Genomic DNA, 22,706 nt, shown 5'->3' on the forward strand with positions numbered 1-22,706 from the left:
TCTTATTCTGCCTCAGTCTGTTTTCTGTTTTATTTTATTTATTCCTCCAAATCACGTCATTCTGATTGATTTTGGGGCTTCCTATTTTGGGAGTGCTGTATGGCATGTCAATGATTCCTACGGCATTTATTAGGAGGCAGTTAGTGTCAAATAACAGAAAACCCAGTGCATTCATTTCCTGGAGCTGCCATAACAAAAGACCAAAGAGACCAGGTGCCGTAAGCAGTAAAAACGTATTCTCACAATCGTAGAGGCTAGAAGCTCAAGATGGAGATACTGAGGGGTTTTGTTTCTCCTGCAGCCTCTCTCCTTGGTTTGCTGATAGGCATCTCTTGCTGTGACCTCATGACCCTTTCTCTTTGTACACATTCGTGGTCACTGTCTCCATGTGTGTAAATTTCCTCTTCTCCTAAAGACACCAGTCACATGATTAGGGCCTACCCTAGTATCCTCATTTAACTGAATTATTCTTTTTTAGGTCCTATCCTCAAATACAGTCACATTCTGAGGTATCAGGGGTTGAGGCTTCAGCAGATGTATTTTGAAGGAGTCATAATTCAGCCTGTAACAATCTGCCCTCTGGACGTCCAAAATTCAAGTCCTCATAACATGCAGAGTACATTTACCCCATTCCAACAGCCCCAAATTCTTTTTTTTTTTTTTTTCTTTTTTGAGACAGAGTACTACTCTGTCACCCAGCCTGGCTGCTACCTCTTCCTCCCAGCTTTAAGTGATTCTCCTGTCTCAGCCTCCCGAGTAGCTGATATTACAGGCACCTGTCATCATGCCTGGCTAATTTTTGTATTTTTTGTAGAGACAGGGTTTCACCATGTTGGCCCGGCTGGTTTGGAACTCCTGACCTCAGGTGATCCACCTGTCTTGGCCTTCCAAAGTGCTGGGATTACAGGTGTGAGCCACCATGCCCAGCTTACCAACAGCCCAAAATTCTTAACCCATTCCACTATCAATTCTAAGTCCCATCTACATGATATATTTCATCTATCAATTCATGAAGTGAATTGGGGTGCAGTTCATCCTGAGGCAAAATTCCTTTCTAGCTATGAACTTACAAAACCAGAGAAGTTATCTGCTTGCAAAATACAGTGGTAGAACAGACATAGGATAGACCTTTCCATTCCAAAAGGGAGAAATCAGACAGAAGAAAGGGATCACAGTTCCCAAGCAAGTCCAAAACTTAGCAGAGCAAATGCCTCCAGATTTTTTGTTTTTTTGAGGTGGAGCCTTGCTCTGTCACCAAGCTGGAAGGCAGTGGTGCCCTTGAGATTTTTAAGACTTCAGAATAATCTTCTTTGGCTCAGTGCCCTATACTGGGGCCCACTAGAATGATGGCCCTGCCTCTGGACCCACTAAGTTGGCAGTGTTGCCCTTGGTGGCAGCCCTGTCCCTGAGGCACTGGGCCGTAGTGTCCTGGTTCAGTGACAGAAGTGGTGACCCCACTCCCTGAAAGTGAGGGAGACGTAGCCTCATCTCCCAGACCTGTACCTTTTGGGCCAGTGGTGGCAGTGGCAGCGGATGTTCTGCTGATCTCTGAATTGCCTTTGGAGTTATTTTCCCTTTTCTTGGAGGATAATGCCTGTCTGCAGCCAGGTTGCTAAATTGCCTTGCCTTGTAGAATCTAAGAAGTCTTACCTTCCTTCATTTTGTCCTGTTCTCATGCTCTTTAGCCCAAGCTGGCAATATTCCTGCTGGTATAACCCCATCTCTATTCCTAGCTTCTTCTGATATAGCTGATTTTGTCTAAGAATTACATCCATAATTTCTTTATAGAGTCATTGTCTAGCCACCCTTTGGCGTTCTCTCCAGAATACACTTTCTCATGTTCTGCATATGGACAAGCTGAGAATTAGTCAAATCTTTAAGTTCTACTTCCTTTCTGCTTAACAATTACTTCTTCACTATGCCTTTCTCCTTGTCATTTGCCAGCAGTAGAAACTGGGTCACATCTTCAATACTTTTCTTAGAAATCTCTTCAGTTAAGTACTCGAGTTAATCACTCACAGATTCTGTCTTCCACAGAACACTAGAAGGCAATTCAGCCAAGTTCCTTGCCACTTTATGACAAGAATTGCTTTTCTGTCAATGTCAAATAACATTTTCCTCATTACTGTCTGAGGCCTCAACAGAAGCCTCTTTAATGTCCGTATTTCTACCAACAATCTCTTCAGTACAATCTAGGCATTTTCATGCCTGCACCTTAAAACTATTTTATTCTGTCGTCTTTTCCTGTTCCAGAGCCCCTTCCACCTTTTTAGGTATCTGTTACAGCAGCAGCCCACTTCTCAGAATCAAAATCTGTGTTAACCATGATGAGATAACACCTCATACCAGTTAGGATGTCTGTTATCGGAAAGATGAAAGATAACAAGAAACCTTTTTTTCTGTTGTCAAGAAAAATGAGAAAATGGAAGCTGAGCACATTTTTGATGAGAATGTCAGTTAGTCCTGCCGTTGTGTAAAATCATACGGAGGTTCCAGCAATCCCACTTCTGGGCATATTTCCTAAGGAAATAGAATCAGTATGTCAAAGAGATACCTGCACTCCCATGTCCACTGCAGCACTATTCACAATACGCGAGACATGGAGTTAGCCTCAGTGTCCGTCGATGGATGAATGGACAAAGAAAATGTGGTTCTTACACACAGTGACATACAGGGTGAGCAACTCTAATTCAAAAATCTAAAATACTCCAAAATTAAAAACTTGGAGTGCTGGCATGGTGCTCAAAGGAAATGCTCCTTGGAATAGTTTGCATTTTAGATTAGGAATGCTCAACCAGTAAGTATAACGCAAACATCCCAAAAACCCTAAACACTGAAATCCAAAATCGTTGTAGATATCCAGAATATCCAAGCATTTCAGATAAGGGATATTCAACTTGTACCATTCAGCCTTGAAAAAGAAGGAAATTCTGTGCTTTGCAACAAGTTGGATGAACCTGGAGGACATTAAGTAAAACAAGTCAGACACAGAAAGACAAATACTGCATGATCTCGCTTGTTGGTGAAATTTAAAAAGTTCAACTGATAGAAGCAGAGAGTGTAATGGTAGCTACCAGGGGCTGGAGTTAGGAGGTTGGGGAGATGTTGATCAAAGGGTACAAAATTTCAGTTAGGCAGGAGAAATAAGTTCAAGAGATCTATTGTACGTGGTGGCTATAGTTAATAATGATGTTCAGTGTTTTTTGAAAATCATTAAGAGAATAAATTTTAGGTATTCTTCCCATAAAATATAAGCATGTGGGGCTGTGTGCCATGGCTCACATCTGTATTCCCAGCACTTTGGAAGGCTAGCTGGGCAGATGACCTGAGGTCAGTAGTTTGAGACTAACCTGGCCAACATGGCGAAACCCCATCTCTACTAAAAATGTGAAAAATAGCCAGGCGTGGAAGCATGTGCCTGTAATCACAGCTACTCAGGAGGCTAAGGCAGGAGAATTGCTTGAACCCAGGAGGTGGAGGTTTTAATGAACCGAGATGGCGCCATTGCACTCCAGCCCGGGCAATAAGAGCTAAACTCTGTCTCAAAAAAAAGAAAAATAAGCACATGAGTTATAGGTATATGTTGATTTGCTGGAATCAGCCATTTTGGATTGTATACACATTTTAAAATATCAGATTATACACAATAAATACATACAGTTTTGTCAATTAAAAAATAACTTTCTAAAAACATATTTTAGCTCTGTGATCCAAAAAATTTAATTATAGTTGTAACCTAAAGAAAACCAACTGCACATACAAAGATGATCGTGGCCACATTATTCCTAACAACAACCCAAAAGGAGGAAAACTGAGAAACGAAGTTGTAGTTTCTTAGTAGGATGGAAATCTATACAGCAGTAAGAAAAATTACCTAGACCTAGATACATCAGTATAAGCATATCTCAGAAGTATAATGTTGACTGAAAAAAGCAAATTGCGGAATAATCTGTAGATTCTGAAACTAGTTGCATAAATTTACAAATGAAAGTTCAAACAGGCAGACCTGTATAGTAGTCCTTCACTTACCCGTGACTTTGCTTTCTGAAGTCTCAGTTACCTGTGCTCACCTGTGGCCCAAAAATATTCAGTGGAACATTTCAAAGATAAGCAATTTATAAGTTAAGTTGCACACTGATTTGAGTTGCAGAGTGAAATTTTGTACCATCCCACTTCATCCCACCCAGGACGGTAACCATCCCTTCATCCAGCTGGCTTGGTGACCAGGTCGACTCCCGTATATTGCCGTGCTTGCGTTCCAGCAACCCTTATTTTACATAATAATGACCCCAAAGTGCAGGAGTAGTATTGCCAACACAATTGTTCTATTTTGTTATTGTTAATCTCTTAGTGTACCTAATTTATAAATTAAACTTTGTCAAAGGTCTATAGACACAGGAGAAAACAGAGGTTTTTTACCATCTGGGTAGGGGTCTTTACCATCTGTGGTTTCAGGCATTCCCTGGGGGCCTTGGACCATATATCACCACGTTTAAGGGAGGACAACTGTACTGGTTTGCTAGGGCTGCCATAGCAAAATACCACAGACTGGCCGACTGAAACGACAGAAGTTTCTTTTCTCACAGCTGTGGAGGCTAGCAGTCCAAGCTCAAGGTGTCAGCAAATTTGCCTTTTCCCGAGGCCTCACGTCATTGCTTGTCCATAGTCACTTTCTCTCTGCATCCTCACATGGCTTTTCTCTGTGCTTGTGTATCCCTGATGTCTCCCTGTGCCTCCACGTTTTCTTATAAGGACACCCGTCAGATTGGATTAGGGCTCACTCTAATGGCTTCACTTTAACTTTATCACCTCTTTAAAGCCCCTGTCTCCAAATACAGTCCCATTCTGAAATACGGAGGTTAGGGTTTCATGACATGAATGTTGGGGGTATGCAACATTATCAGCCTGCAGTATTAGTCCAATGTGATTTCATCCTAACTCATTACATCTGCAGCAACCCTATTTCCAAATAGCATCACATTTGGAGGTATTGCAGGTTAGGACTTCAGCATAGAAATTTGGGGAGTAGATAGTTCAACCCCTAACACCTGACAATGAGGAAATTTATCATTTCACAAAAAAAGGAATTTAGAGGTCGAATAACCACAACGAAGATTAATTCTGTGACTTGGTGGAATCACAAAGGATTCTGACCATCCCGTCTTTTCTGCACTGCTCTGCTTCACACTGACTTCATTCTAAGACAGCCATCCCTTTGATCTCCAGATGACTCTGGTGGTCCCAGAAGACTTCAAAGGAGAAAGGGACTTTCTCTTATCTTTTTATTAAGAGCTAGGACACTTTCCTCAGAAGCCTGGAGCTGACTGCCACCTGCATCTAATTCTGCAGACTGGGCCATGTGCCACCTCTAACCCAATCTCAGGCCTGGGCAGTGGGGCTGCCATGATGGGCTTTGATGAGTCCTCACCTCTCGCAAGAGCCAGGTAGATCTTCTCATGGTGTACATGGTTATGTGGATGAGTGGTGGGGACTTGGACCACGTGGGCGCTCTCCCAACAAAGAAGCAGGGAAGGCCAGGTGTGGTGGCTCACGCCTGTAATCCCAGCACTTTGGGAGGCTGAGGCTGGTGGATCACCTGAGGTCAGGAGTTCAAGACCAGCCTGGCCAAAATTGTGAAATCCCTTCTCTACTAAAAATAAAAAAAATTAGCTGGGCGTTGTGGCATTACAAGTACCTGTAATCCCAGCTACTCAGGAGACTAAGGCAGGCGAATCACTTGAACTCGGGAGGCAGAGGTTGCAGTGAGGGAGGAGACACTCGAGCTCTGGAGGCAGAGGTTGCAGTGAGCCAAGATCGTGCCATTGCACTCCAGCCTGAGCAACAAGAGCAAGACTCCGTCTCAAAAAAAAAAAAAAAACAAACTAACTAACAACGGAGTGGGGAAAGGGCGTTGGGATGCAGCCAAAAGTGCCTGCTCCATCCACTTTATCTGTTTGGAAACCTTGCTTTTTGTTGAAGCTACCTAGAATTCAGCTACCTACAAGTATGATCTAGCTGGCCGAAGGCTGAGAAACTGTAATCAACCAAGAACTGCTTATGATCTGAAAACTGGTATCACAAGGCTGATGTACCTTAGTGATGATATCTTGTGTTGAAAAGAGAACCTCTGGGGTGTTTGTACTCTTTATGCACAGTTGTACAAAATGTGGTTATTTGATTAACAGCATCTGAATATCGTAGACGTCAATAAGAATAACGAATACTAATATTATGCTGTTAGATGCCAGGCCCTTTATTGAGTGCTATCCATAAAGCCGTCCTTAAAAAATAGTAACCTTCTAAGGCAGGGACTGTCACTAGCCCTTTGTTACACATGGAGAAACAGAGGCACAAAGAGAAGAATACGTTCACAGCTATGTGGGTAGTAAGTATACGATGACCAGCAGTTCTAATTTGACCGGGATTAAAGGAGTTTGGGAAACATTGGACTTTGCATTTTAAAATGGAAATCCCGAGCAAACAAGAGTTGGTCACACTAAAACAAGCAGAGCAAGATTCACACCCAGGCAGCCTAACTTCAGAGTCTATGCTCTGAAGAGCATTCTGTGTATACATAAGACAGGTCAGGCTCTGACAGACTTGGGTTTGAATCAAAGTGCTGCCACTTACTGGTAGTTATGCCTTGACCAAGTCTGTTATGTTCTTTAAGCTTTAGTTTAGTCACCTCTGAAATAAAACTAGTAACTCTCTTTATAGGCTTGTTATGGGTATCTTATGACATTATACATATAAAGTGCTTAGCATGGTACCGGCCACGTATTTCCCAGTGTTAATTATTGGTATTAATGTGTGGAAAAAAGAGCCAGTAGACAAATTTAAAAGCAAATAATGACAACTGGCAGCAAGAAAGGAGAAAACAGTTGAGATGCAGCTCGCATATTTTTTTTTAACAGTAGTCTAGGACTGTTTAGTATAACACAGAACAGTCTGTTTTTAGTAAGCCCTAAGAGTATCACTGAATTAAAATCAAGTTCTAGAGTAAATGTTCCATCATGAGAATGATCTTGAATTGTGTATAAAATATTCAGCCGCGTAAGGCGTGGTGGCTTACATCTGTGATCCTAGCCCTTTGGGAGGCTGAGGCAGGTGATCACTTCAGCGCAGGAGTTTGAGACCAGCCTGGGCAACATGGCAAAACCCTATCTCTACAAAAAATACAAAATAATTAGCTGGGCACGGTGGCACACACCTATAGAACCAGCTACTTGGGAGGCTGAGGTGGGAGCATCACCTGAGCCCAGAAAGTCAAGGCTGCAGTGAGTCATGATGATGCCACTGCACTCCAGCCTGGACATAGGAGTGAGACCCTTTCTCAAAAAAATAATAATTTAAAAAACCCGAAGGAGGCTGAGGCTGGAGAATTGCCTGAACCCAGGAGGCGGAGGTTGCGGTGAGCCGAGATCGCGCCATTGCACTCCAGCCTGGGTAACAAGAGCAAAACTCCGTCTCAAAAAAAAAAAAAAAAAAAAAAAACCTGAAATAGTCCATTGTGTTTAGTACATGCTAACCAGGTAGAGAAGAACTTCATCGATTATAGAATTTCTGTGGATTTCCTATGAACAATCTGAATCTTGCAGGTAGGTTCTCCCCTCCTTTTAAATTTCAACACCAAAAAATGCAACCGAACTGTCAACTGTCTTTTGTACTTTGCGTTTTGTTTTGGTGCCAAAACCCAGGATCAGCTGTCTTTTAATCACTGAGCAAAATTCTGTTGACTGCATATCTGTATCTACTTCTTGTTCTGATCTTATATTTTAATGTGTTCCCCAAGTTTGATTTTTGTTTTATTTTTATTGTGTTCCTGTAAGCCACTTCAAATTGTGTGTAAAGTAATTAGCGCATAAGGAAATAAACAGCTAAGTTTTAAAACAGAAAAATTAAGCTTTAGTTTTTAACAAAGCAAGGCATAATATGTTTAAAATGTGTTTTGGTTTCTCAATATTCCACTGAAAAGCCATCATTTCTCCCTAAACTGGTCTCTTCCCACACTGAACTCCTTTAAATGGACTGTGCTGAATCATTTAGCCATTTAATCTAACCAGGCCAAGGCATTAGTCCCAGTTTTCATTTGCGTGTGGCTTGACTTCGCCAACGTTTCCTCGTCACCTGAAATGTTGTAGATAGTTTCCTATATGTTTGCTATATTCCTTTCTGTGCTTACCATGATGGTGGGCAGAGGGTATATTCTGGAATAAGGAGCCTTATGGGCCAGTACTTAAATTGAAAATGATAAATCAGTTTTTCGGTTATGGTACTTCGATGCCATTACCCAGTTGCTCTCGTCTAGCTACAGTGTCTGAACTCTGACCATTAAAAGCTGAAAATAAGGTGGAATCTCTCCCGCTGGGTGTTAATCTGTACTACAAATTATTTGGACCTCAATTCTGAAGTCACTGTGCCACTTTTTTAATATATATAAAATTGTGGAATGTCTCTCTTTCTCTCTCACTTTCTCTCTTTCTCTCTCTCTGATCTTTGTCTCATTTTGTTTCTCCTCCCAGACAGTTCTGGTTCACACATCAGAGACAACTCGTCTTAGATATTTTATTGAGTTGTTGCTTGAGAAAGGAAAGCCTCTAATGCTAGTAGGAAATGCTGGAGTGGGGAAAACAGTCTTTGTAGGTGACACACTGGCAAGTCTCTGTGAAGATTACATAGTATCCCGTGTGCCTTTCAACTACTACACAACATCCGCAGCTCTGCAAAGTAAGTGCACCTGTTTATGTTCCAGAAACAGGGGATTAAAAATCATCAAGATGGGGGCATGCAGCCTCCAAAGACTCATAGTACTTTCCCTAGAATTTACAGTCGTTGCTTGGGCCTCAGCTAAATTTTTACTTATCATCATCCTTGTTCAATATATGTTGCTTAAATATTGTTGTCACTTCGGCATTTTATGTCACTCATGGCTTTATTTTGGGTGATTATGCTTTAGAATAGCAAGAATATACATCAATAGTGTTAATGTGTTACCTCAAAACCATTGGTTGCCTTTAATTTCATGGAGTCTTGACAATATAAGAGTGTACTTAAGGAGGGATGGTTACTTTTTCAAGTACAGCATTAATTTAGGAGAAATTCCTTACAACTGCGTTGAGTAAATGACAGAGCCAAGAGTCATTAATGAAATCCTAAAGTCACTAGAACTAATTTTGAACTATTGAATAACTAATCGGTGTAATCAAAAGATTACAGATTTGGGACATTCCCAGAGTTAGGTAGAGCAAGCAAAAGAGACATGGGAAGTAGAGGGCAAATCACAGAAACAGCTGATGTCAGAAGGCCAGTTACTGTCCAGCAAGGAAAGGGGACTCTAGTGGGGGTCAACCAGTCTCTCTGCTGTCCAGTTGTTGACTAAAACTGTTGAGTTGCCCTGACTGCGAGTTGCTGGGGTATCTGTATGTGTGTGAGTATATGTTGTTTTCTTAGCTGCATCAGTAGAGACTGATAGTATTTTTACTCATTGACATCATTAACAGCCAATAGTGATGATTTTTCTGTCATCTTTTTATTAGTTGGTCTCACTTGTCTTTATGAATGGAACCTTTAGAAAGCCAGCTCAAGCCAGGTGTGGTGGTACATGCCGATAGTCCCAGCTGCTCAGGAGGCTGAGCCGGGAGGAAGGTGGGAGGATTGCTTAAGGCCTGGAGTTTGAATCCAGCATGGGCAATGTATTGAGATACCTGTCCCAAAAGAAGAGCCAGTTCTGCATTATTTCATTCACTGCTTTGGCAAATACATATGATTTGCCTACTTTTTCCCCCAAGTATTGTGTAGGGTATATGTTTTTCATTTGTAGATATGAAAGAAAGACTCTATGATTTATAAGTGGAAGATTAGGCTGCAGTTCAGTAGTTGAACAAATTACTTGACTACGATGTGAGTGCATCTTGCTAATTCCTGAAAGGAATACAGGCATGAGTAAGATTTAGAGATGGCCTGTTAGTATGAGGAATAGAAGGAGCCATCGTTGTCAGTGTACTTGTAAAGAGAATTATGATTTCAGCCATTTGAGATGGGACAAGAAATGGGCAAAGAAGATTAGCATAAAGGACCAGCTTAAGCAAAGACACGAAAGAGAGAAGGTTGTGGGACACATTCAATGAATTGAATCTCTCTGATGACTGAAGCATCGTGATTGGGTGGAAGATACAGAAAAGGCTGACTTGGAGTTACACTGCACGTAGGATGACTACCTGTCCAGTTCCTGGAAAGACCAGAGTGTCTTCTGGGACAGTCCCAGTTAACCATAGATGGTTGATCACACCAACTCTAGAGAATGCTGAGATACAAACAGAGGGGACTGTATTTCATTTGATGGAAAATGGTGAACCCCATTGATAGGGAAGCAAGAAACTGACAAGGTGAGGACTGTCCTTTGAGAAAAGAGATCTGAGGTGGGGAGATCAGTCCTCCTGAGTAGCATAAGAGCTAAATGTAATGTGGCCCTGTACCAGAGTTGTAGAAAATGAGGTGGCAACTTGGGAACATATGGAAATGACATGAAGTACCACGTATAGGCTGTGGCTGGGCAAACGGGGGACCAGGAGAGAGAGATTACTGTGAGGCTTTGCATCTGGCTGATGGGCATGTTAACCCTATAAGCAAGAACACAGAGACAAAAGAAAAGAGGTGAATTCTGAGTGGGGAAGAGAAATGTTAAGCTGAGTTCGAAGAGGCAGACTTAGTGTTGGCTGAAAATTGGATGCTAATGCCTGGTAAGAATTGATGTCCAGCAAGTGTTTAGAAATGTGAGTCTGCCTCTTGGAAAAGGTATTTATTTATTGTACAGTTCTTTTTTAATTCATTTATTTGTTTGCTCATTTTTAAAAAAGTATTTGTTGTGGCTGTCACCAGTGGTATAGCAGTGAATATCACATAGTTCCTTGGTCTTAAAATATTTATAATCTGTTTGGAGAGTCAACAGATAATTAGATGCGATGTCTCAGACACACGCTGTTCTGGATTTTCTTCACATAGGACTTTAAAAAAATAGACGGAAGGTCATATAGGCACAGGAAGAAATGTAACTCCTTGTATTCACAGATAGTGTCTACATACACTGTTGTTCTTGTGCTTCAGCACTGCAGCAGCCTAAGAAGACAGGTGTGGGAGACTTTCCTGAGCTGTTCCCAGACTTTTCTGAGAGACCAGGCCATGGTTGGACTAGCAGAGGCCATGTAGAATGGGTACAGGGAAGAAGTGCATAGATCAGCAGTTGGGTTGTTGCAGCTGTGATGGCCAATGTGATGTCATGCTGCACATGTTGCGATCTCCATAAAAGGAGAGGTGGAGTGACTTCTGGCAACAAGAGGGAGATTTGCCAGAAAGCATGACATAGAAGGAGGGGCCAGAGACACATCTCAGGTCTCCTAACCTATGAGGAGGTGATACCTGAAACTGTGGGTGGATGAAATCAACAGAAGAAGGTAAGAGCAAGAGAAAAATGACTGTAGACAAAACATTTACGTTCTGTTGATTGGTGGACAGAAATATCTATCTATTTCAGAAATCCTCGAGAAGCCCCTGGAGAAAAAAGCTGGTCATAACTATGGTCCAGGAGGAAATAAAAAATTGATTTATTTTATTGATGACATGAACATGCCTGAAGTGGACTTATATGGCACTGTTCAGCCTCACACCCTGATCCGACAACATATTGATTATGGGCATTGGTAAGCAAGTCTCTGTAGTTTACTTTCTCCCCAAATCTAATAATTATTATGGATGAACATTTTCAACTGGAATTATCCCCAGTTCCTTCTAAGGAATATCTTTTGGGTTTACTTTGTATCTCTTTTCATCATATTAAGTGGAATAGTTTCCCTTTGTATCTTTGGAAGATTGGATTGAAAAGTATCTCAGCAATGTTAAGACTGTCCAGAAATCATGCCCTCTTTAAGAATTACCTCTCACTAAATTATTTAAGAGAAACTTGATCTTATTTGGCATGATGTAAATATTTGGGCACTGTAGTCTGCAGTCCCTGACAATTAACTACAGGGACAGCCCCGAGCCCATCCATGGAGTCTTGCTATGGGTACAAGATAGTTTCTACAGAGTAACGTGAGAATCAGTAAGCAGTAATAGTTTATATTGATTCAGTTCCAGATCTTGATTTTGGCGTCAGGGAAATAAGTCACCTTCAGTTTTCTGAGCTTCAGTTTTGATGTCTTTCAAGTAAGGCTCACAAGGTCACCTTCACAGAGTGATTGTAAAGACAGGAAGATAATTTGTGATGAAATCCTTTATGAACTGTTAGATTTTGCTGTATTATCTCCAGTTTTTGGATTTAACGTTCTTTTTTCTGTCTTTTAGGTATGATAGACAGAAGGTGATGCTTAAAGAAATCCACAACTGCCAGTATGTCGCCTGCATGAATCCGATGGTGGGCAGTTTCACCATCAATCCTAGGCTCCAGGTAGGGTGTTAATTACAGTTTTTGAACTGTTGATCTATATTTTACTGCTTTTGAGTACAGATTAGGATTCCTGTGGGACATTTGGTTAAGCATGTTTTTCATGGCAGCTGTACTATAGTTTATTCCCACTAACAGTGGGCAGGGGTTCTAATAAGCTTTTTTGTTTTAACTAGTAGACTATTTTTTTAATATCACGGTTTATAGCTAAATCAGCTAAAGGAACAAATAATTCCTAGATACTCACTTAGCGCCTTCACTTGTTTTACCCTATTATTACCATCTTGCATTAGTTACAATGATCAGCCAATATTGAAACATTAGTAACTAAAGTTCAGCATTTACATTGGGATTCTGTCTTTGTATTATACATTCCATGGGCTTCGACAGATGTTACAATATCATATAAAATAGTTTACCCCAAAATCTCTGTACTCTGCCAATTCATTCTTCACTCCTTCCCCTCTGAGTCCCTAGTAACAGATGATCTTTTGTCTTTTAAAAAAATTATTGTTGTAAAATATGTTACATGATTCATATGTAACATATGTTCACCATTTCAAGTGTACAGTTCAGTAATATTAACTCATGCATAATGCTGTGCGGCCAAGATCACCACCCATCTCCAGAACTCTTTTCATCTTGTGAAACTGAACTTCTGGACCCATTAAACAACAGCTCCCCTTTTTCTCCTCTCTGCCCCCACCACCCTTCCTTGGCAACCACCTTTCTACTTTCTGTGGCTATAATTTTGGTTATTTTAAATACCTCATATAAGTGGAATCATCCAGTATTTGTCTTTCTGTGGCTGGCTTATTTCACTCGGTGTAATGTCCAGGGTTCATCCGGTTATGACATATTGCAGAATTTCTTTCCTATTTATGACTGAGTCATATTCTGTTACACGTTCTCCTTAGTGTAATAGAATATGAATAACACATTTTCCTCAGTTATTCATTCACTGATGCACACTTGGGTTGCTTCCGCACTTGAGCTGATGTAAATAATGCTGCTGTGAATATGGGTGAACAAATGTATCTTCAAGACGCTGCTTTTAGTTCTTTGGGTTATACCCCCAGCAGCAGAATTACTGAATCATAAGAGAATTCTACTTTTAATTTTTTGAGGAATCATCTTACTGTTTTCTGTGACAACTAGACCTTATTTTATTCCCTTCCAACAGTGCATCAGGGTCCCAGTTTCTCTGCATTCTCACGCACATTTACTTTCTGTTTTGTTTTGTTTTGTGTTTTCATAGTAATCATGTTAATGGGTGTGAGGCAGTATCTCGTAGTTACCATTTGCGTTTTCCCAGTGATTCGTGATGTTTTTATATGCTTATGATTCATTTTTGTATCTTCTTTGGGGAAATGTCTATTCAGGTCTTGTGCTCATGTTTAAATTGGGTTATTTTGTTATCATTGAGTTTTAGGAGACCTCAATGTATTCTGGATATTAATCCCTTAAGCACTGATATTTTCCATTTCTATGTATTTGCCTTTTCCAGAATTTTATATAGTGAGAATCAGAGGGCATGTAGTCTTTCCACATAGGCTTTTTTTTCCCACATAGCTTAACTATGGGTTTAAGATTTCTCCATGTCTTTCCATGGCTTGATATCGATAGCACATCTCTTCTTATTGCTGAATGATAGTCACTGAATGAATGCATCACAGCTTGCTTATTCATTCACCTACTGAGGGATACTTTGGTTGCTTTCACTTTTGTCAATTAAGAAAGAATCTGCTATAAACATTTGCGTGCAGGTTTTGTGTATGCATATAAGCTTTTTAATCATGACAACAGCAACAGCTACCACCAACATACGTTCAGTAGCATCCAGTGGTCGCTTACCTCTCTGGACTCAGCTGAGAGTGAACTCAGTGACTGCTGATCTTTGCTGGACTCATCTGTGCATGCGGGGGATAAACCGTCAGTTAATTTGACGTGGCTTTGGCTGGAGTGACTAGGACAAGATGGCCCTGCTTTATGTGTCTGTCTTACTTTATCAGGCTTGTAGAGTTGAGTGCAAAGTTAGAGACTTAACAAAGCAAGTAGAAACAGACACCTCTGAGAACGACTGGCAGACTCTCACTTCCACCTCATTCTGTTGGCTTAAGTAAACCACATGGCCAACCCCAGAGTCAGAGTGGAACACTAAAAAGCTACATGGTAATGGGCCTGGATATAGGCAGGAGTGAAAAAAATCAGGTCTTGGCAGTTTTCTGGTACAATCATAATCCTTAAACTCTTATATTTGTTTCTCTTTTCAGAGACATTTCACAGTGTTTGCATTCAATTTTCCATCTTTGGATGCACTAAACACCATCTATGGCCAAATCTTCAGTTTCCATTTCCAACAGCAAGCATTTGGTCCATCAGTTCTCAGGAGTGGGCCCGCTTTGATTCAGGCAGCAATAGCATTCCATCAGACAATGATGTGTAACTTTTTACCCACAGCTATTAAATTCCACTACATCTTTAATCTGAGAGATCTATCCAACGTCTTCCAGGTACATTGACTGCTCTATGTGATGCCTCTTGAGTAGAGAAATAATTATAATACTATGTATTGGGCCATTTTTTGTGTCACTATAGGGAAACACCTGAGGCTGGGTAATTTATAAAGAAGAGAGGTTTAATTGGCTTATAGTTCTGCAGGCTGTACTAGCATGGCTCCAGCATCTGCTTCTGATGACGGCCTCAGGAGCTGGCAATCGTGGTGGAAGATGATGGGGAGCCAGCATTTCACATTTTGCATGGCAAGAACAGGAGCAAGAGAGTGAGTGGGGCCGGTCCCAGACTTTTAAACAACCAGATCTTGCATGAACTAAGTGAGAATTTACTTATGGAGGGGATGGTGCTAAACCGTTCATGAAGGATCTGCCCCCATGATCCAGTCACCTCCCATCAGACCCCACCTCCAATACTGGGAATTACTTTTCAACATGAGATTTGGAGGGGGCACCCATCCAAACCATACCATACTGTTAATGGTGTTCATTTCTAAAACAGCTTAAAACTATGCCATATACTTTTATATGTATCCTTTAACTTTACTCATAAACTTCTCAGGCAGTATATAAGGTGGGTTTATTATTACGTTTCATCAATGAGAACAGTGCCTCTCCTCAGATGATATAGTGTCTTTGTGCTGCTTTGACAAAATAGCCAAGATTGGGTAATTCGTAAATAATAGAATTTTCTTTCTCAGTTCCGGAGGCTGGGAAGTCCATGATCAAGGCACTGGCAGATTCAGTGTCTGGGGAGGGCCTAGTTTTTGCTTCCAAAATGGCACCCCAAGTGGTGCATCCTCACAGGGCAGAACGGGCAGAGAGCAAAAGGGTAAATGCCCAGCACCTCTTTAGTAAGATCACTTGGCCTTCATAACTTAGTCACCTCCTAAAGGTGACTTTATATTGCTTATATTGTCACATTGGCAGTGAACTTTCAGTAAATGAAGTGTAGGGGCAATTCAGGCCATGGCGTATGGTGACTTAGCAGTGGAAGCAGAGGTAGAAGTCTGGACTCTAGACTGAGTGAGTGAGTGTTACTGTTTTTGAGTGCCAAGTAAAAAGGAAAATTGATCATGTTTTTGTATAAGGCATTTATGCAAAATGTGATTTTAAACATAGATTAAGAGAAATAGTAATTTTTAAGTTGTTGGATCATTTTGGTTTAATACTGAAAATTACCTTGCTTACTTAGTAAAAGGACAGTGTTTATGTATTTGACTTAGGAAATTCCGAAGAGGGAATTGAAAGTCTAGAATGACTTTTTTAAATCAACTAATGTGTTCTACCTGTACAGTAAAAATGGATAGCTTAAACTTTTGTGAGAGAGGTGGCATATTGGTTAAATATGAAAACTCCATAGGACTTCTTTATATTTTCATAACCCTCTTTTTAGTATCCAAAGCTGCCTCAAAACCATCATACAGCATTAGGCAGTTGCGTCTCATGAACACAGAGCACTTCTTTTCATGTCTGTGTATCTAGCTCCTGCCAGAAAGAGTGCTTAATACAGTGTTGTTTAAAAGCAGAATTTTGCTCTCAGAAGAAAGAGGAAGAGAGGTCACAGGGGAAATGCGATGAGAGGACTGCCTGCTCACCCCTCAGATCCCGCCTGTCAGCTGCACCTGGCACCGCCAAATAATTTTTTAGCCTTTTGCAGCTTAATTCTCCACAACTCCCTTACTCTTCTCCTGTGAATCGAGAGTAAGCTGACTGTCTCTGTGAGGAGTGGTGGATATGAATCTGAGACACTGAAAGCACCCTTGAGTGGGCATGGGAGTCGCAGTGTGGTGTTGGTGCTAGACTCGGCTCTACCTATAAAGTATGAATTTGGATACTTTACTTTTGGTCTCATATTCTTCATCTGAGAAGTGAAGAGATGAGACTGATCTCAAAAGATTTTATAGGAAAAACAAACAAACAAACAAACAAACGAATCTGTGACTTTCATATTAGCTGTTTGTAGTTTGGTTTTGTGAACTTAGTCCACTATAAGACGTAATAGACGTAAGTACTCAGATGTTATATTTAGTGCCTGCGCTGGCTCTTGAAATAGTCTTAGTTGCACACCTAAAAATGGGTACGAGTGTCCTAAAATTTTAAAATACCGTGTAGCCAGGCTGGAGCGCAGTGGCGCGATCTCGGCTCACTGCAACCTCCGCCTCCTGGGTTCGGGTGATTCCCCTGCCTCAGCCTCTCAAGCAGCTGGGACTACAGGTGCATGCCACCATGCCTGGCTAGTTTTTTTCTTTGGTATTTTAGGAGAGATAGGGTTTCACCATGTTGGCCAGGATGGTCTCGAACTCCTGACCTCGTGATCCACCTTCCTCAGCCTCCCAAAGTGCTGAGATTACAGGCGTGAGCCACCATGCCTGGCTGTAAAACTACTTTTATACACAAACACACATATTGCTATTTCTAATATTTATTTCAACTTAACCATTTGCTAAATTCACATTTTAATTTAAAAAGTGTTAAAGAAAATCTTATTTGGAATGTCATCAGCCTCTGAGTTAAAGGTATTTTCCCCATTCTTGCCTTGTAGGGGATTTTATTTGCTTCCCCCAAGTGTTTAAAAGGTTCACTTGATTTAGTACGTCTGTGGCTTCATGAATCTGCCCGTGTTTATGGAGACAAACTGATAGACACAAAAGATTGTGATTTGTTTCAGAAAAAAATGCTGGAAACTGCTTATAAATATTTCGAAGTAAGTATATGAATGTCAGAGGTCACTACCTCCTACACTAACTGGGTATTGGGACCGAAGTTAGATGAAGATGGGAGAGAAGGGCACAAGCGCTCACCTTTTTGCAATGGCTGAGACTCCAGAAGACACTGGTGTATGCTTGGGAACATTCCGCCCACCTACCCATGCGTGGGTCTGCAAGCTTTTCCCTTGCTAAGCCACGCTGCCCACAGCTGGACCTCTGTGGATGGTTGACATGCTATATTTTTCTCTTTCTCATCCTGCAGGGTATAGATAGTCACATGCTGCTTCAGCAGCCCCTCATTTATTGCCACTTTGCTAATGGAGGGAAGGACCCATGTTACATGCCAGTGAAGGACTGGGAAGTGCTGAAGACAATTCTTACGGAATCCTTAGACAACTACAATGAACTAAACGCTACCATGCACCTAGTTTTATTTGAAGATGCCATGCAGCATGTGTAAGTCGACTGGTTAAGATGCTTTTTCACAAAAGGAAGAACTGCTGGGTATCCACAATGGTTATTTTTCAGTAGATCATACCAAGCATTCTGAACCACCAGTTCTTATCTGCTGTTTGTCATATAATTTACAGATATAAAAGGGTTGCTTTTAATGTCACAACCTTAATAATGTCTTACGTAGGTACACTGTTTTCTGAGATGCCATCACATCCATTATTTCACCTGAATATTAAGAAAGGAAACGTAAATAGCTTGTTCAAAGTCATATAGTTCATAAGGGATGAAGGACTCCAACTGATTTTCATTGATTAAGCAGGTTTTGTTGAGTGCCTGTTGAGTGCCAGATAGGAACACATTTATAAGGACATGAACAACTAAGCAAGAGAAGAAGCAAGAAAAATAACAGAAACTGATGTGTCATGCCCAGAAATAAAATAGGTTGATTCTCTGAGAAATAGAATATGTGAATTTCCTAAGAGGGGCTGAGCATCTCGGTGAAGAGTTGACATTTCAAGTGAGGCCTGAATGATAAGTAGGTGCTAAGCATGGAAAGATCTGGAGGAAACGAAACACTCTAGGCAGAGAGCAGATTGCATCTGACCCTAAGGCAAGAATATTTGAGAAACAGAAAAGAAGATCAGTTAAGCTGCAGCATAGGGAAAATGATAAGAAAAATGGAGAGGGAGGAAGTGGCCTTACCAGTACAGAGGATTTCCGGGTAACCAGAATAATGAACTTTGATTCTAGTCCAAGTCCAGTGGGAAGTGGTTGGATGGGTTTTAGCATGGGAATGACAGTTCATTTTTTGGGCTAAACAACTCACCATTGCCACTCTGTGTAGAAAGTTGATCATATGTTTACCTCTGATACTGTTTTCCTAGTCCAGGTCACCTTCATCTCTCATTGACAACAGCCAAAGACTTAAAAAGCAAGTGGAAAAAAAGAAATCGTTGAAAACAAGAAGAGGCTGAGTGTGGTGGCTCAAACCTATAATCCCAGCACTTTGGGAAGCTGAGGCAGGAGGATCTCTTGAGGCTAGAAGTTTGAGACCGGCCTGGGTGACATAGTCAGACATCATCTCTACAACTGTTTTCTTTAATAAGCTGGGTGTGGTAGTATGTGCCTGTAGTCTCAGCTACACAGGAGGCTGAGGAGGGAGGATTGCTTGAGCCCAGGAGTTCAGGGCTTCAGTGGGCTAGGATGATGTCACTGCACTCTAGCCTAGGCAACTGAGTAAGGCCCTGTCTCTCAAAAATAAAAGGAAGAAGGAAGAATCCAAATAAAATAAGATGTGGAGAAATCGGTTTTTAGAAGAATTAATCTTTGAAATCTTCCCAGGCCCCAGTGCCTACAATAATTGTAGAGCCCTTCCTGTCATCACAACTAAGTGTTGATGGTTTCATTGATCCCTTTGCAGTTGTGATCCTTCCTCTGATGATGCAAAGGACGTTTCAGTTGGAATCTAAGACCATGGTATTAACTATTGGTAATGCTGTCTCTGGGTGGGTTCATGTACACTCACCGTGCATGTGCGTCCTGGCTCAGGTGAAACAGAAACCTCCCATTGATACTGAGGAAAAGAGTTTTCCCACATAATCCCTCAATACGGAGTTTTCAGCGGCCTGAAAAGTAAGACTGTTTCTTTGATCAGGGATTATGAGCTAGAAGCTGATTTACTCAGCGTTACAGGTGATTTAAGAGCATGTCCTTGAGTGTTAGAGAAAGGGGCTTTGCCACTTAGTGAATCTTGTGAGGTTAAAAACCTCGACGTATACATTAAAATGACATGAAAACCCTGCTTTACCGCTTGGGGTATCTCTCACGTCAGAGTAATTTTATAGCTTTCCCCAAGGCTGTGCTGCTGTGTGGTCATGTGAAGTAAAATTTAATGCGAGAACTGAGCTTATAAAAATAGCCTATCTTTTCAGTTATTGGAGGCTTTCAGGAAATGTTCACATGTGCTGGTCCGAATACAACTGACGTCAACTTAATTTTTTCAAAAAGCACCATGTAAAAAAAAATGACGTAGATTATTCAGGTTCAGAAGTTTAAGTTCACTTCCGAAAAGCGACCTAGAGCAAAACGATGGCATCAAATTTGGCATGTTTTACCATCTACATGCTTACATTTGGTTTTGTTGTTTTCTGAATATTTATCACATAATTAGGAACGATTTCTTCAGCCAAACCCATCTTTTGCTAAAGTTAAAGCCAGTTGATAACCATAAAATATAGCAAAAATATGAATGGATTAAGCATTCAGAATGCTTTGGACGCTACAGAACAAGGGATTAGTTGGCCTTGGTGGAAATTTAACTTTATGATACTGAAAAGCTTCAGAAAATTATTCTAGAATGATGTAGTTACAAGGCAAGGCTTTAGTGTGAAGGATGTAAGAATCACGTTAAGAAACAAGTGTTGGATGTACTGAGTGAATCACACAGAGAGATGTGCCGGCCTAAACAAATCCATTCTTTCCAAAATCATTCTACAGCAGAGATTTCTGGCACAAGGCTATTACCCCTTTGATGTCCTCATACTTGGATGCTGATGTGGAATTTGGATCTTTCTTGCTAATCCAAATATTTTGAAGCCTTTAACCCAAGGCCTTTGCATATCTTTTCTTTTGGGACTTTTGGTGGTAACAAAGCACCAAGAGAATCCAAAATGTTACTAGCATAGGATGGTTTGTCATGGCAGCATTTCAAGGCTGAGATGAAGATAGCATCTTTGTTTGATGGGGAAGCAAATGAACAAGGACTAGAGGTTTCCAATAAAAAACTGGAATTTAGTCTCTCATTACTTATCTAATGAATAAACAAAACAGACATAGACTGGGCACGGTAGCTCATGTCTGTAATTCCCAGGACTTTGGGAGGCCAAGGTGGGTGGATCACTTGAGGTCAGGAGTTCAGGATCAGCCCGGCCAACACGGTGAAACCCTGTTTCTACTAAAAATTAGTTGAGCATGATGGCGGGTGCCTCCCAGTTACTTGGGAGGCTGAGGCAGGAGAGTGACTTGAACTGGGGAGACGAAGGCTGCAGTGAGCCGAGATTTGCCCCTGCACTCCAGCCTGGGTGAGACTCTGCCTCTAAACAAACAAACATAGTCCCAGGGCATTTTCGATTTTGTGCCATGGTGGGCACTTCTTTCCCCAGGTGTCGCATCAGCCGGATCTTACGAACCCCTCAGGGCTGTGCTCTCTTGGTTGGAGTCGGGGGCAGTGGCAAGCAGAGCTTGTCCAGGCTGGCAGCTTACCTTTGTGGCCTTGAGGTCTTTCAGATCTCTCTGACCGAGGGCTATGGAATCCAGGAACTTCGGGTGAGTAAAGGGGACAGGCAGTTCTTCTGACCTCTCTGCTTGGCAGATAAAGCCTAGGCTCCTGGTGGGCCCATGTGCGCTGTGACTCCCAGATTTGGCCAAGGCCTCCCCAGCCACGGGAGAGAGGGAGCTCTTTAGAGCAGCCGTTTACCTTTGGCTGTTTTGCCTTTAAGGTCAAATTAGTAATAATAAATTTCTACAAATTTTGTGTAGGTTTAATAACATATAAACCTGACTCAGAAAATATTTACTTAAATACTTGATTACACAAATATCTTTCTATTTTCCATTAATCAAACCTGATGCTCATTGCTGTTAGAGTTCCTGTATGACAGATTGAGGGGAAAAGCCACTAGCTTTACAAGTGAAGACAGATTTCTTCCACATTGGATAAGAATAGGAGAAGCAGCTGCAATAGGAATAACACATTCAAGAAACCTGTCTGTGTGTTTCTCAAGTTTTGCTTTTCAATAACACTAGTACTTAGAAAATAGTACCTACAGTTTGTGGCAAGTGTTATTTTAAATTTTTAAAAATCACTTGTTTTTAAAATATTACTAATAAAATAAACCCTGTTTTCAATAAAATGGGACAATTGTTAAAACGAGCACAGTTCTTTTTATGGCACTGCTTAGAAAAGGCATCACTGAATTCATCTGTACTCAATGAGAAGGGAGTTGGTGATCTGCAGCCTGTCTTCATCCCCCTGCTCCAAGAAACCAGAAACGTGACACTCATCCTTAAATGTCAGAAATGGAGGTGATGTCACACTGCTTTCCCTTAAAATGGGGTCCCTCAGAAAAGGAATACGTAAACCAGAGAAAAGCACCCCACAGTGCTACGGCCATGTAGTTGTTCAATTCTCCCCAGCGCTCACACACATCCTCTCAACGCCGCATCAGCATTTTAACAAAACATGAATGATGGCCTTTCCTTACAGGTAGATCTTGCCAATTTATACGTCCAAACTGGAGCCAAGAACATGCCCACTGTGTTCCTGCTGACAGATGCCCAGGTTCTAGATGAGAGCTTCCTCGTGCTGATTAATGACTTGCTGGCATCAGGTGATTAAACCAACACATTTCTTGAAGGATCTTCCCCAATGACAAATTATCTGTAGTTTCAGTGAACTTTAAAGAGAGGGAATTCATCTTTGAGATGTTTGCTGGGCAATCTTTGGGGCGAAACCTGTAAACCTAATTTGAGGTGTATTGCTTTCTTAGTCTGTTTATGGATGAGAAGGCCTTCAGTGAAGTAAATGTT

At 41.2% G+C, this 22,706-nt stretch overlaps 1 protein-coding gene across 1 annotated transcript in view; it reads left to right on the plus strand.

The window, feature by feature from the left end:
- The window catches only part of DNAH11 (dynein axonemal heavy chain 11), a 396,587-nt gene that overhangs the window by 225,113 nt on the left and 148,768 nt on the right, over positions 1-22,706 (plus strand). Inside the window, exons 46-53 of the mRNA XM_074379604.1 lie at positions 8,523-8,727; positions 11,531-11,696; positions 12,340-12,442; positions 14,713-14,952; positions 17,498-17,659; positions 17,926-18,119; positions 21,281-21,443; positions 22,384-22,507. Coding sequence (XP_074235705.1) covers positions 8,523-8,727; positions 11,531-11,696; positions 12,340-12,442; positions 14,713-14,952; positions 17,498-17,659; positions 17,926-18,119; positions 21,281-21,443; positions 22,384-22,507 — 1,357 coding nt within the window. The remainder of the gene's footprint in view (positions 1-8,522; positions 8,728-11,530; positions 11,697-12,339; positions 12,443-14,712; positions 14,953-17,497; positions 17,660-17,925; positions 18,120-21,280; positions 21,444-22,383; positions 22,508-22,706) is intronic.

This window comes from Saimiri boliviensis, chromosome 10, assembly GCF_048565385.1.
Source record: "Saimiri boliviensis isolate mSaiBol1 chromosome 10, mSaiBol1.pri, whole genome shotgun sequence".
In the NCBI taxonomy this organism is placed as follows: Eukaryota; Metazoa; Chordata; class Mammalia; order Primates; family Cebidae; genus Saimiri; species Saimiri boliviensis.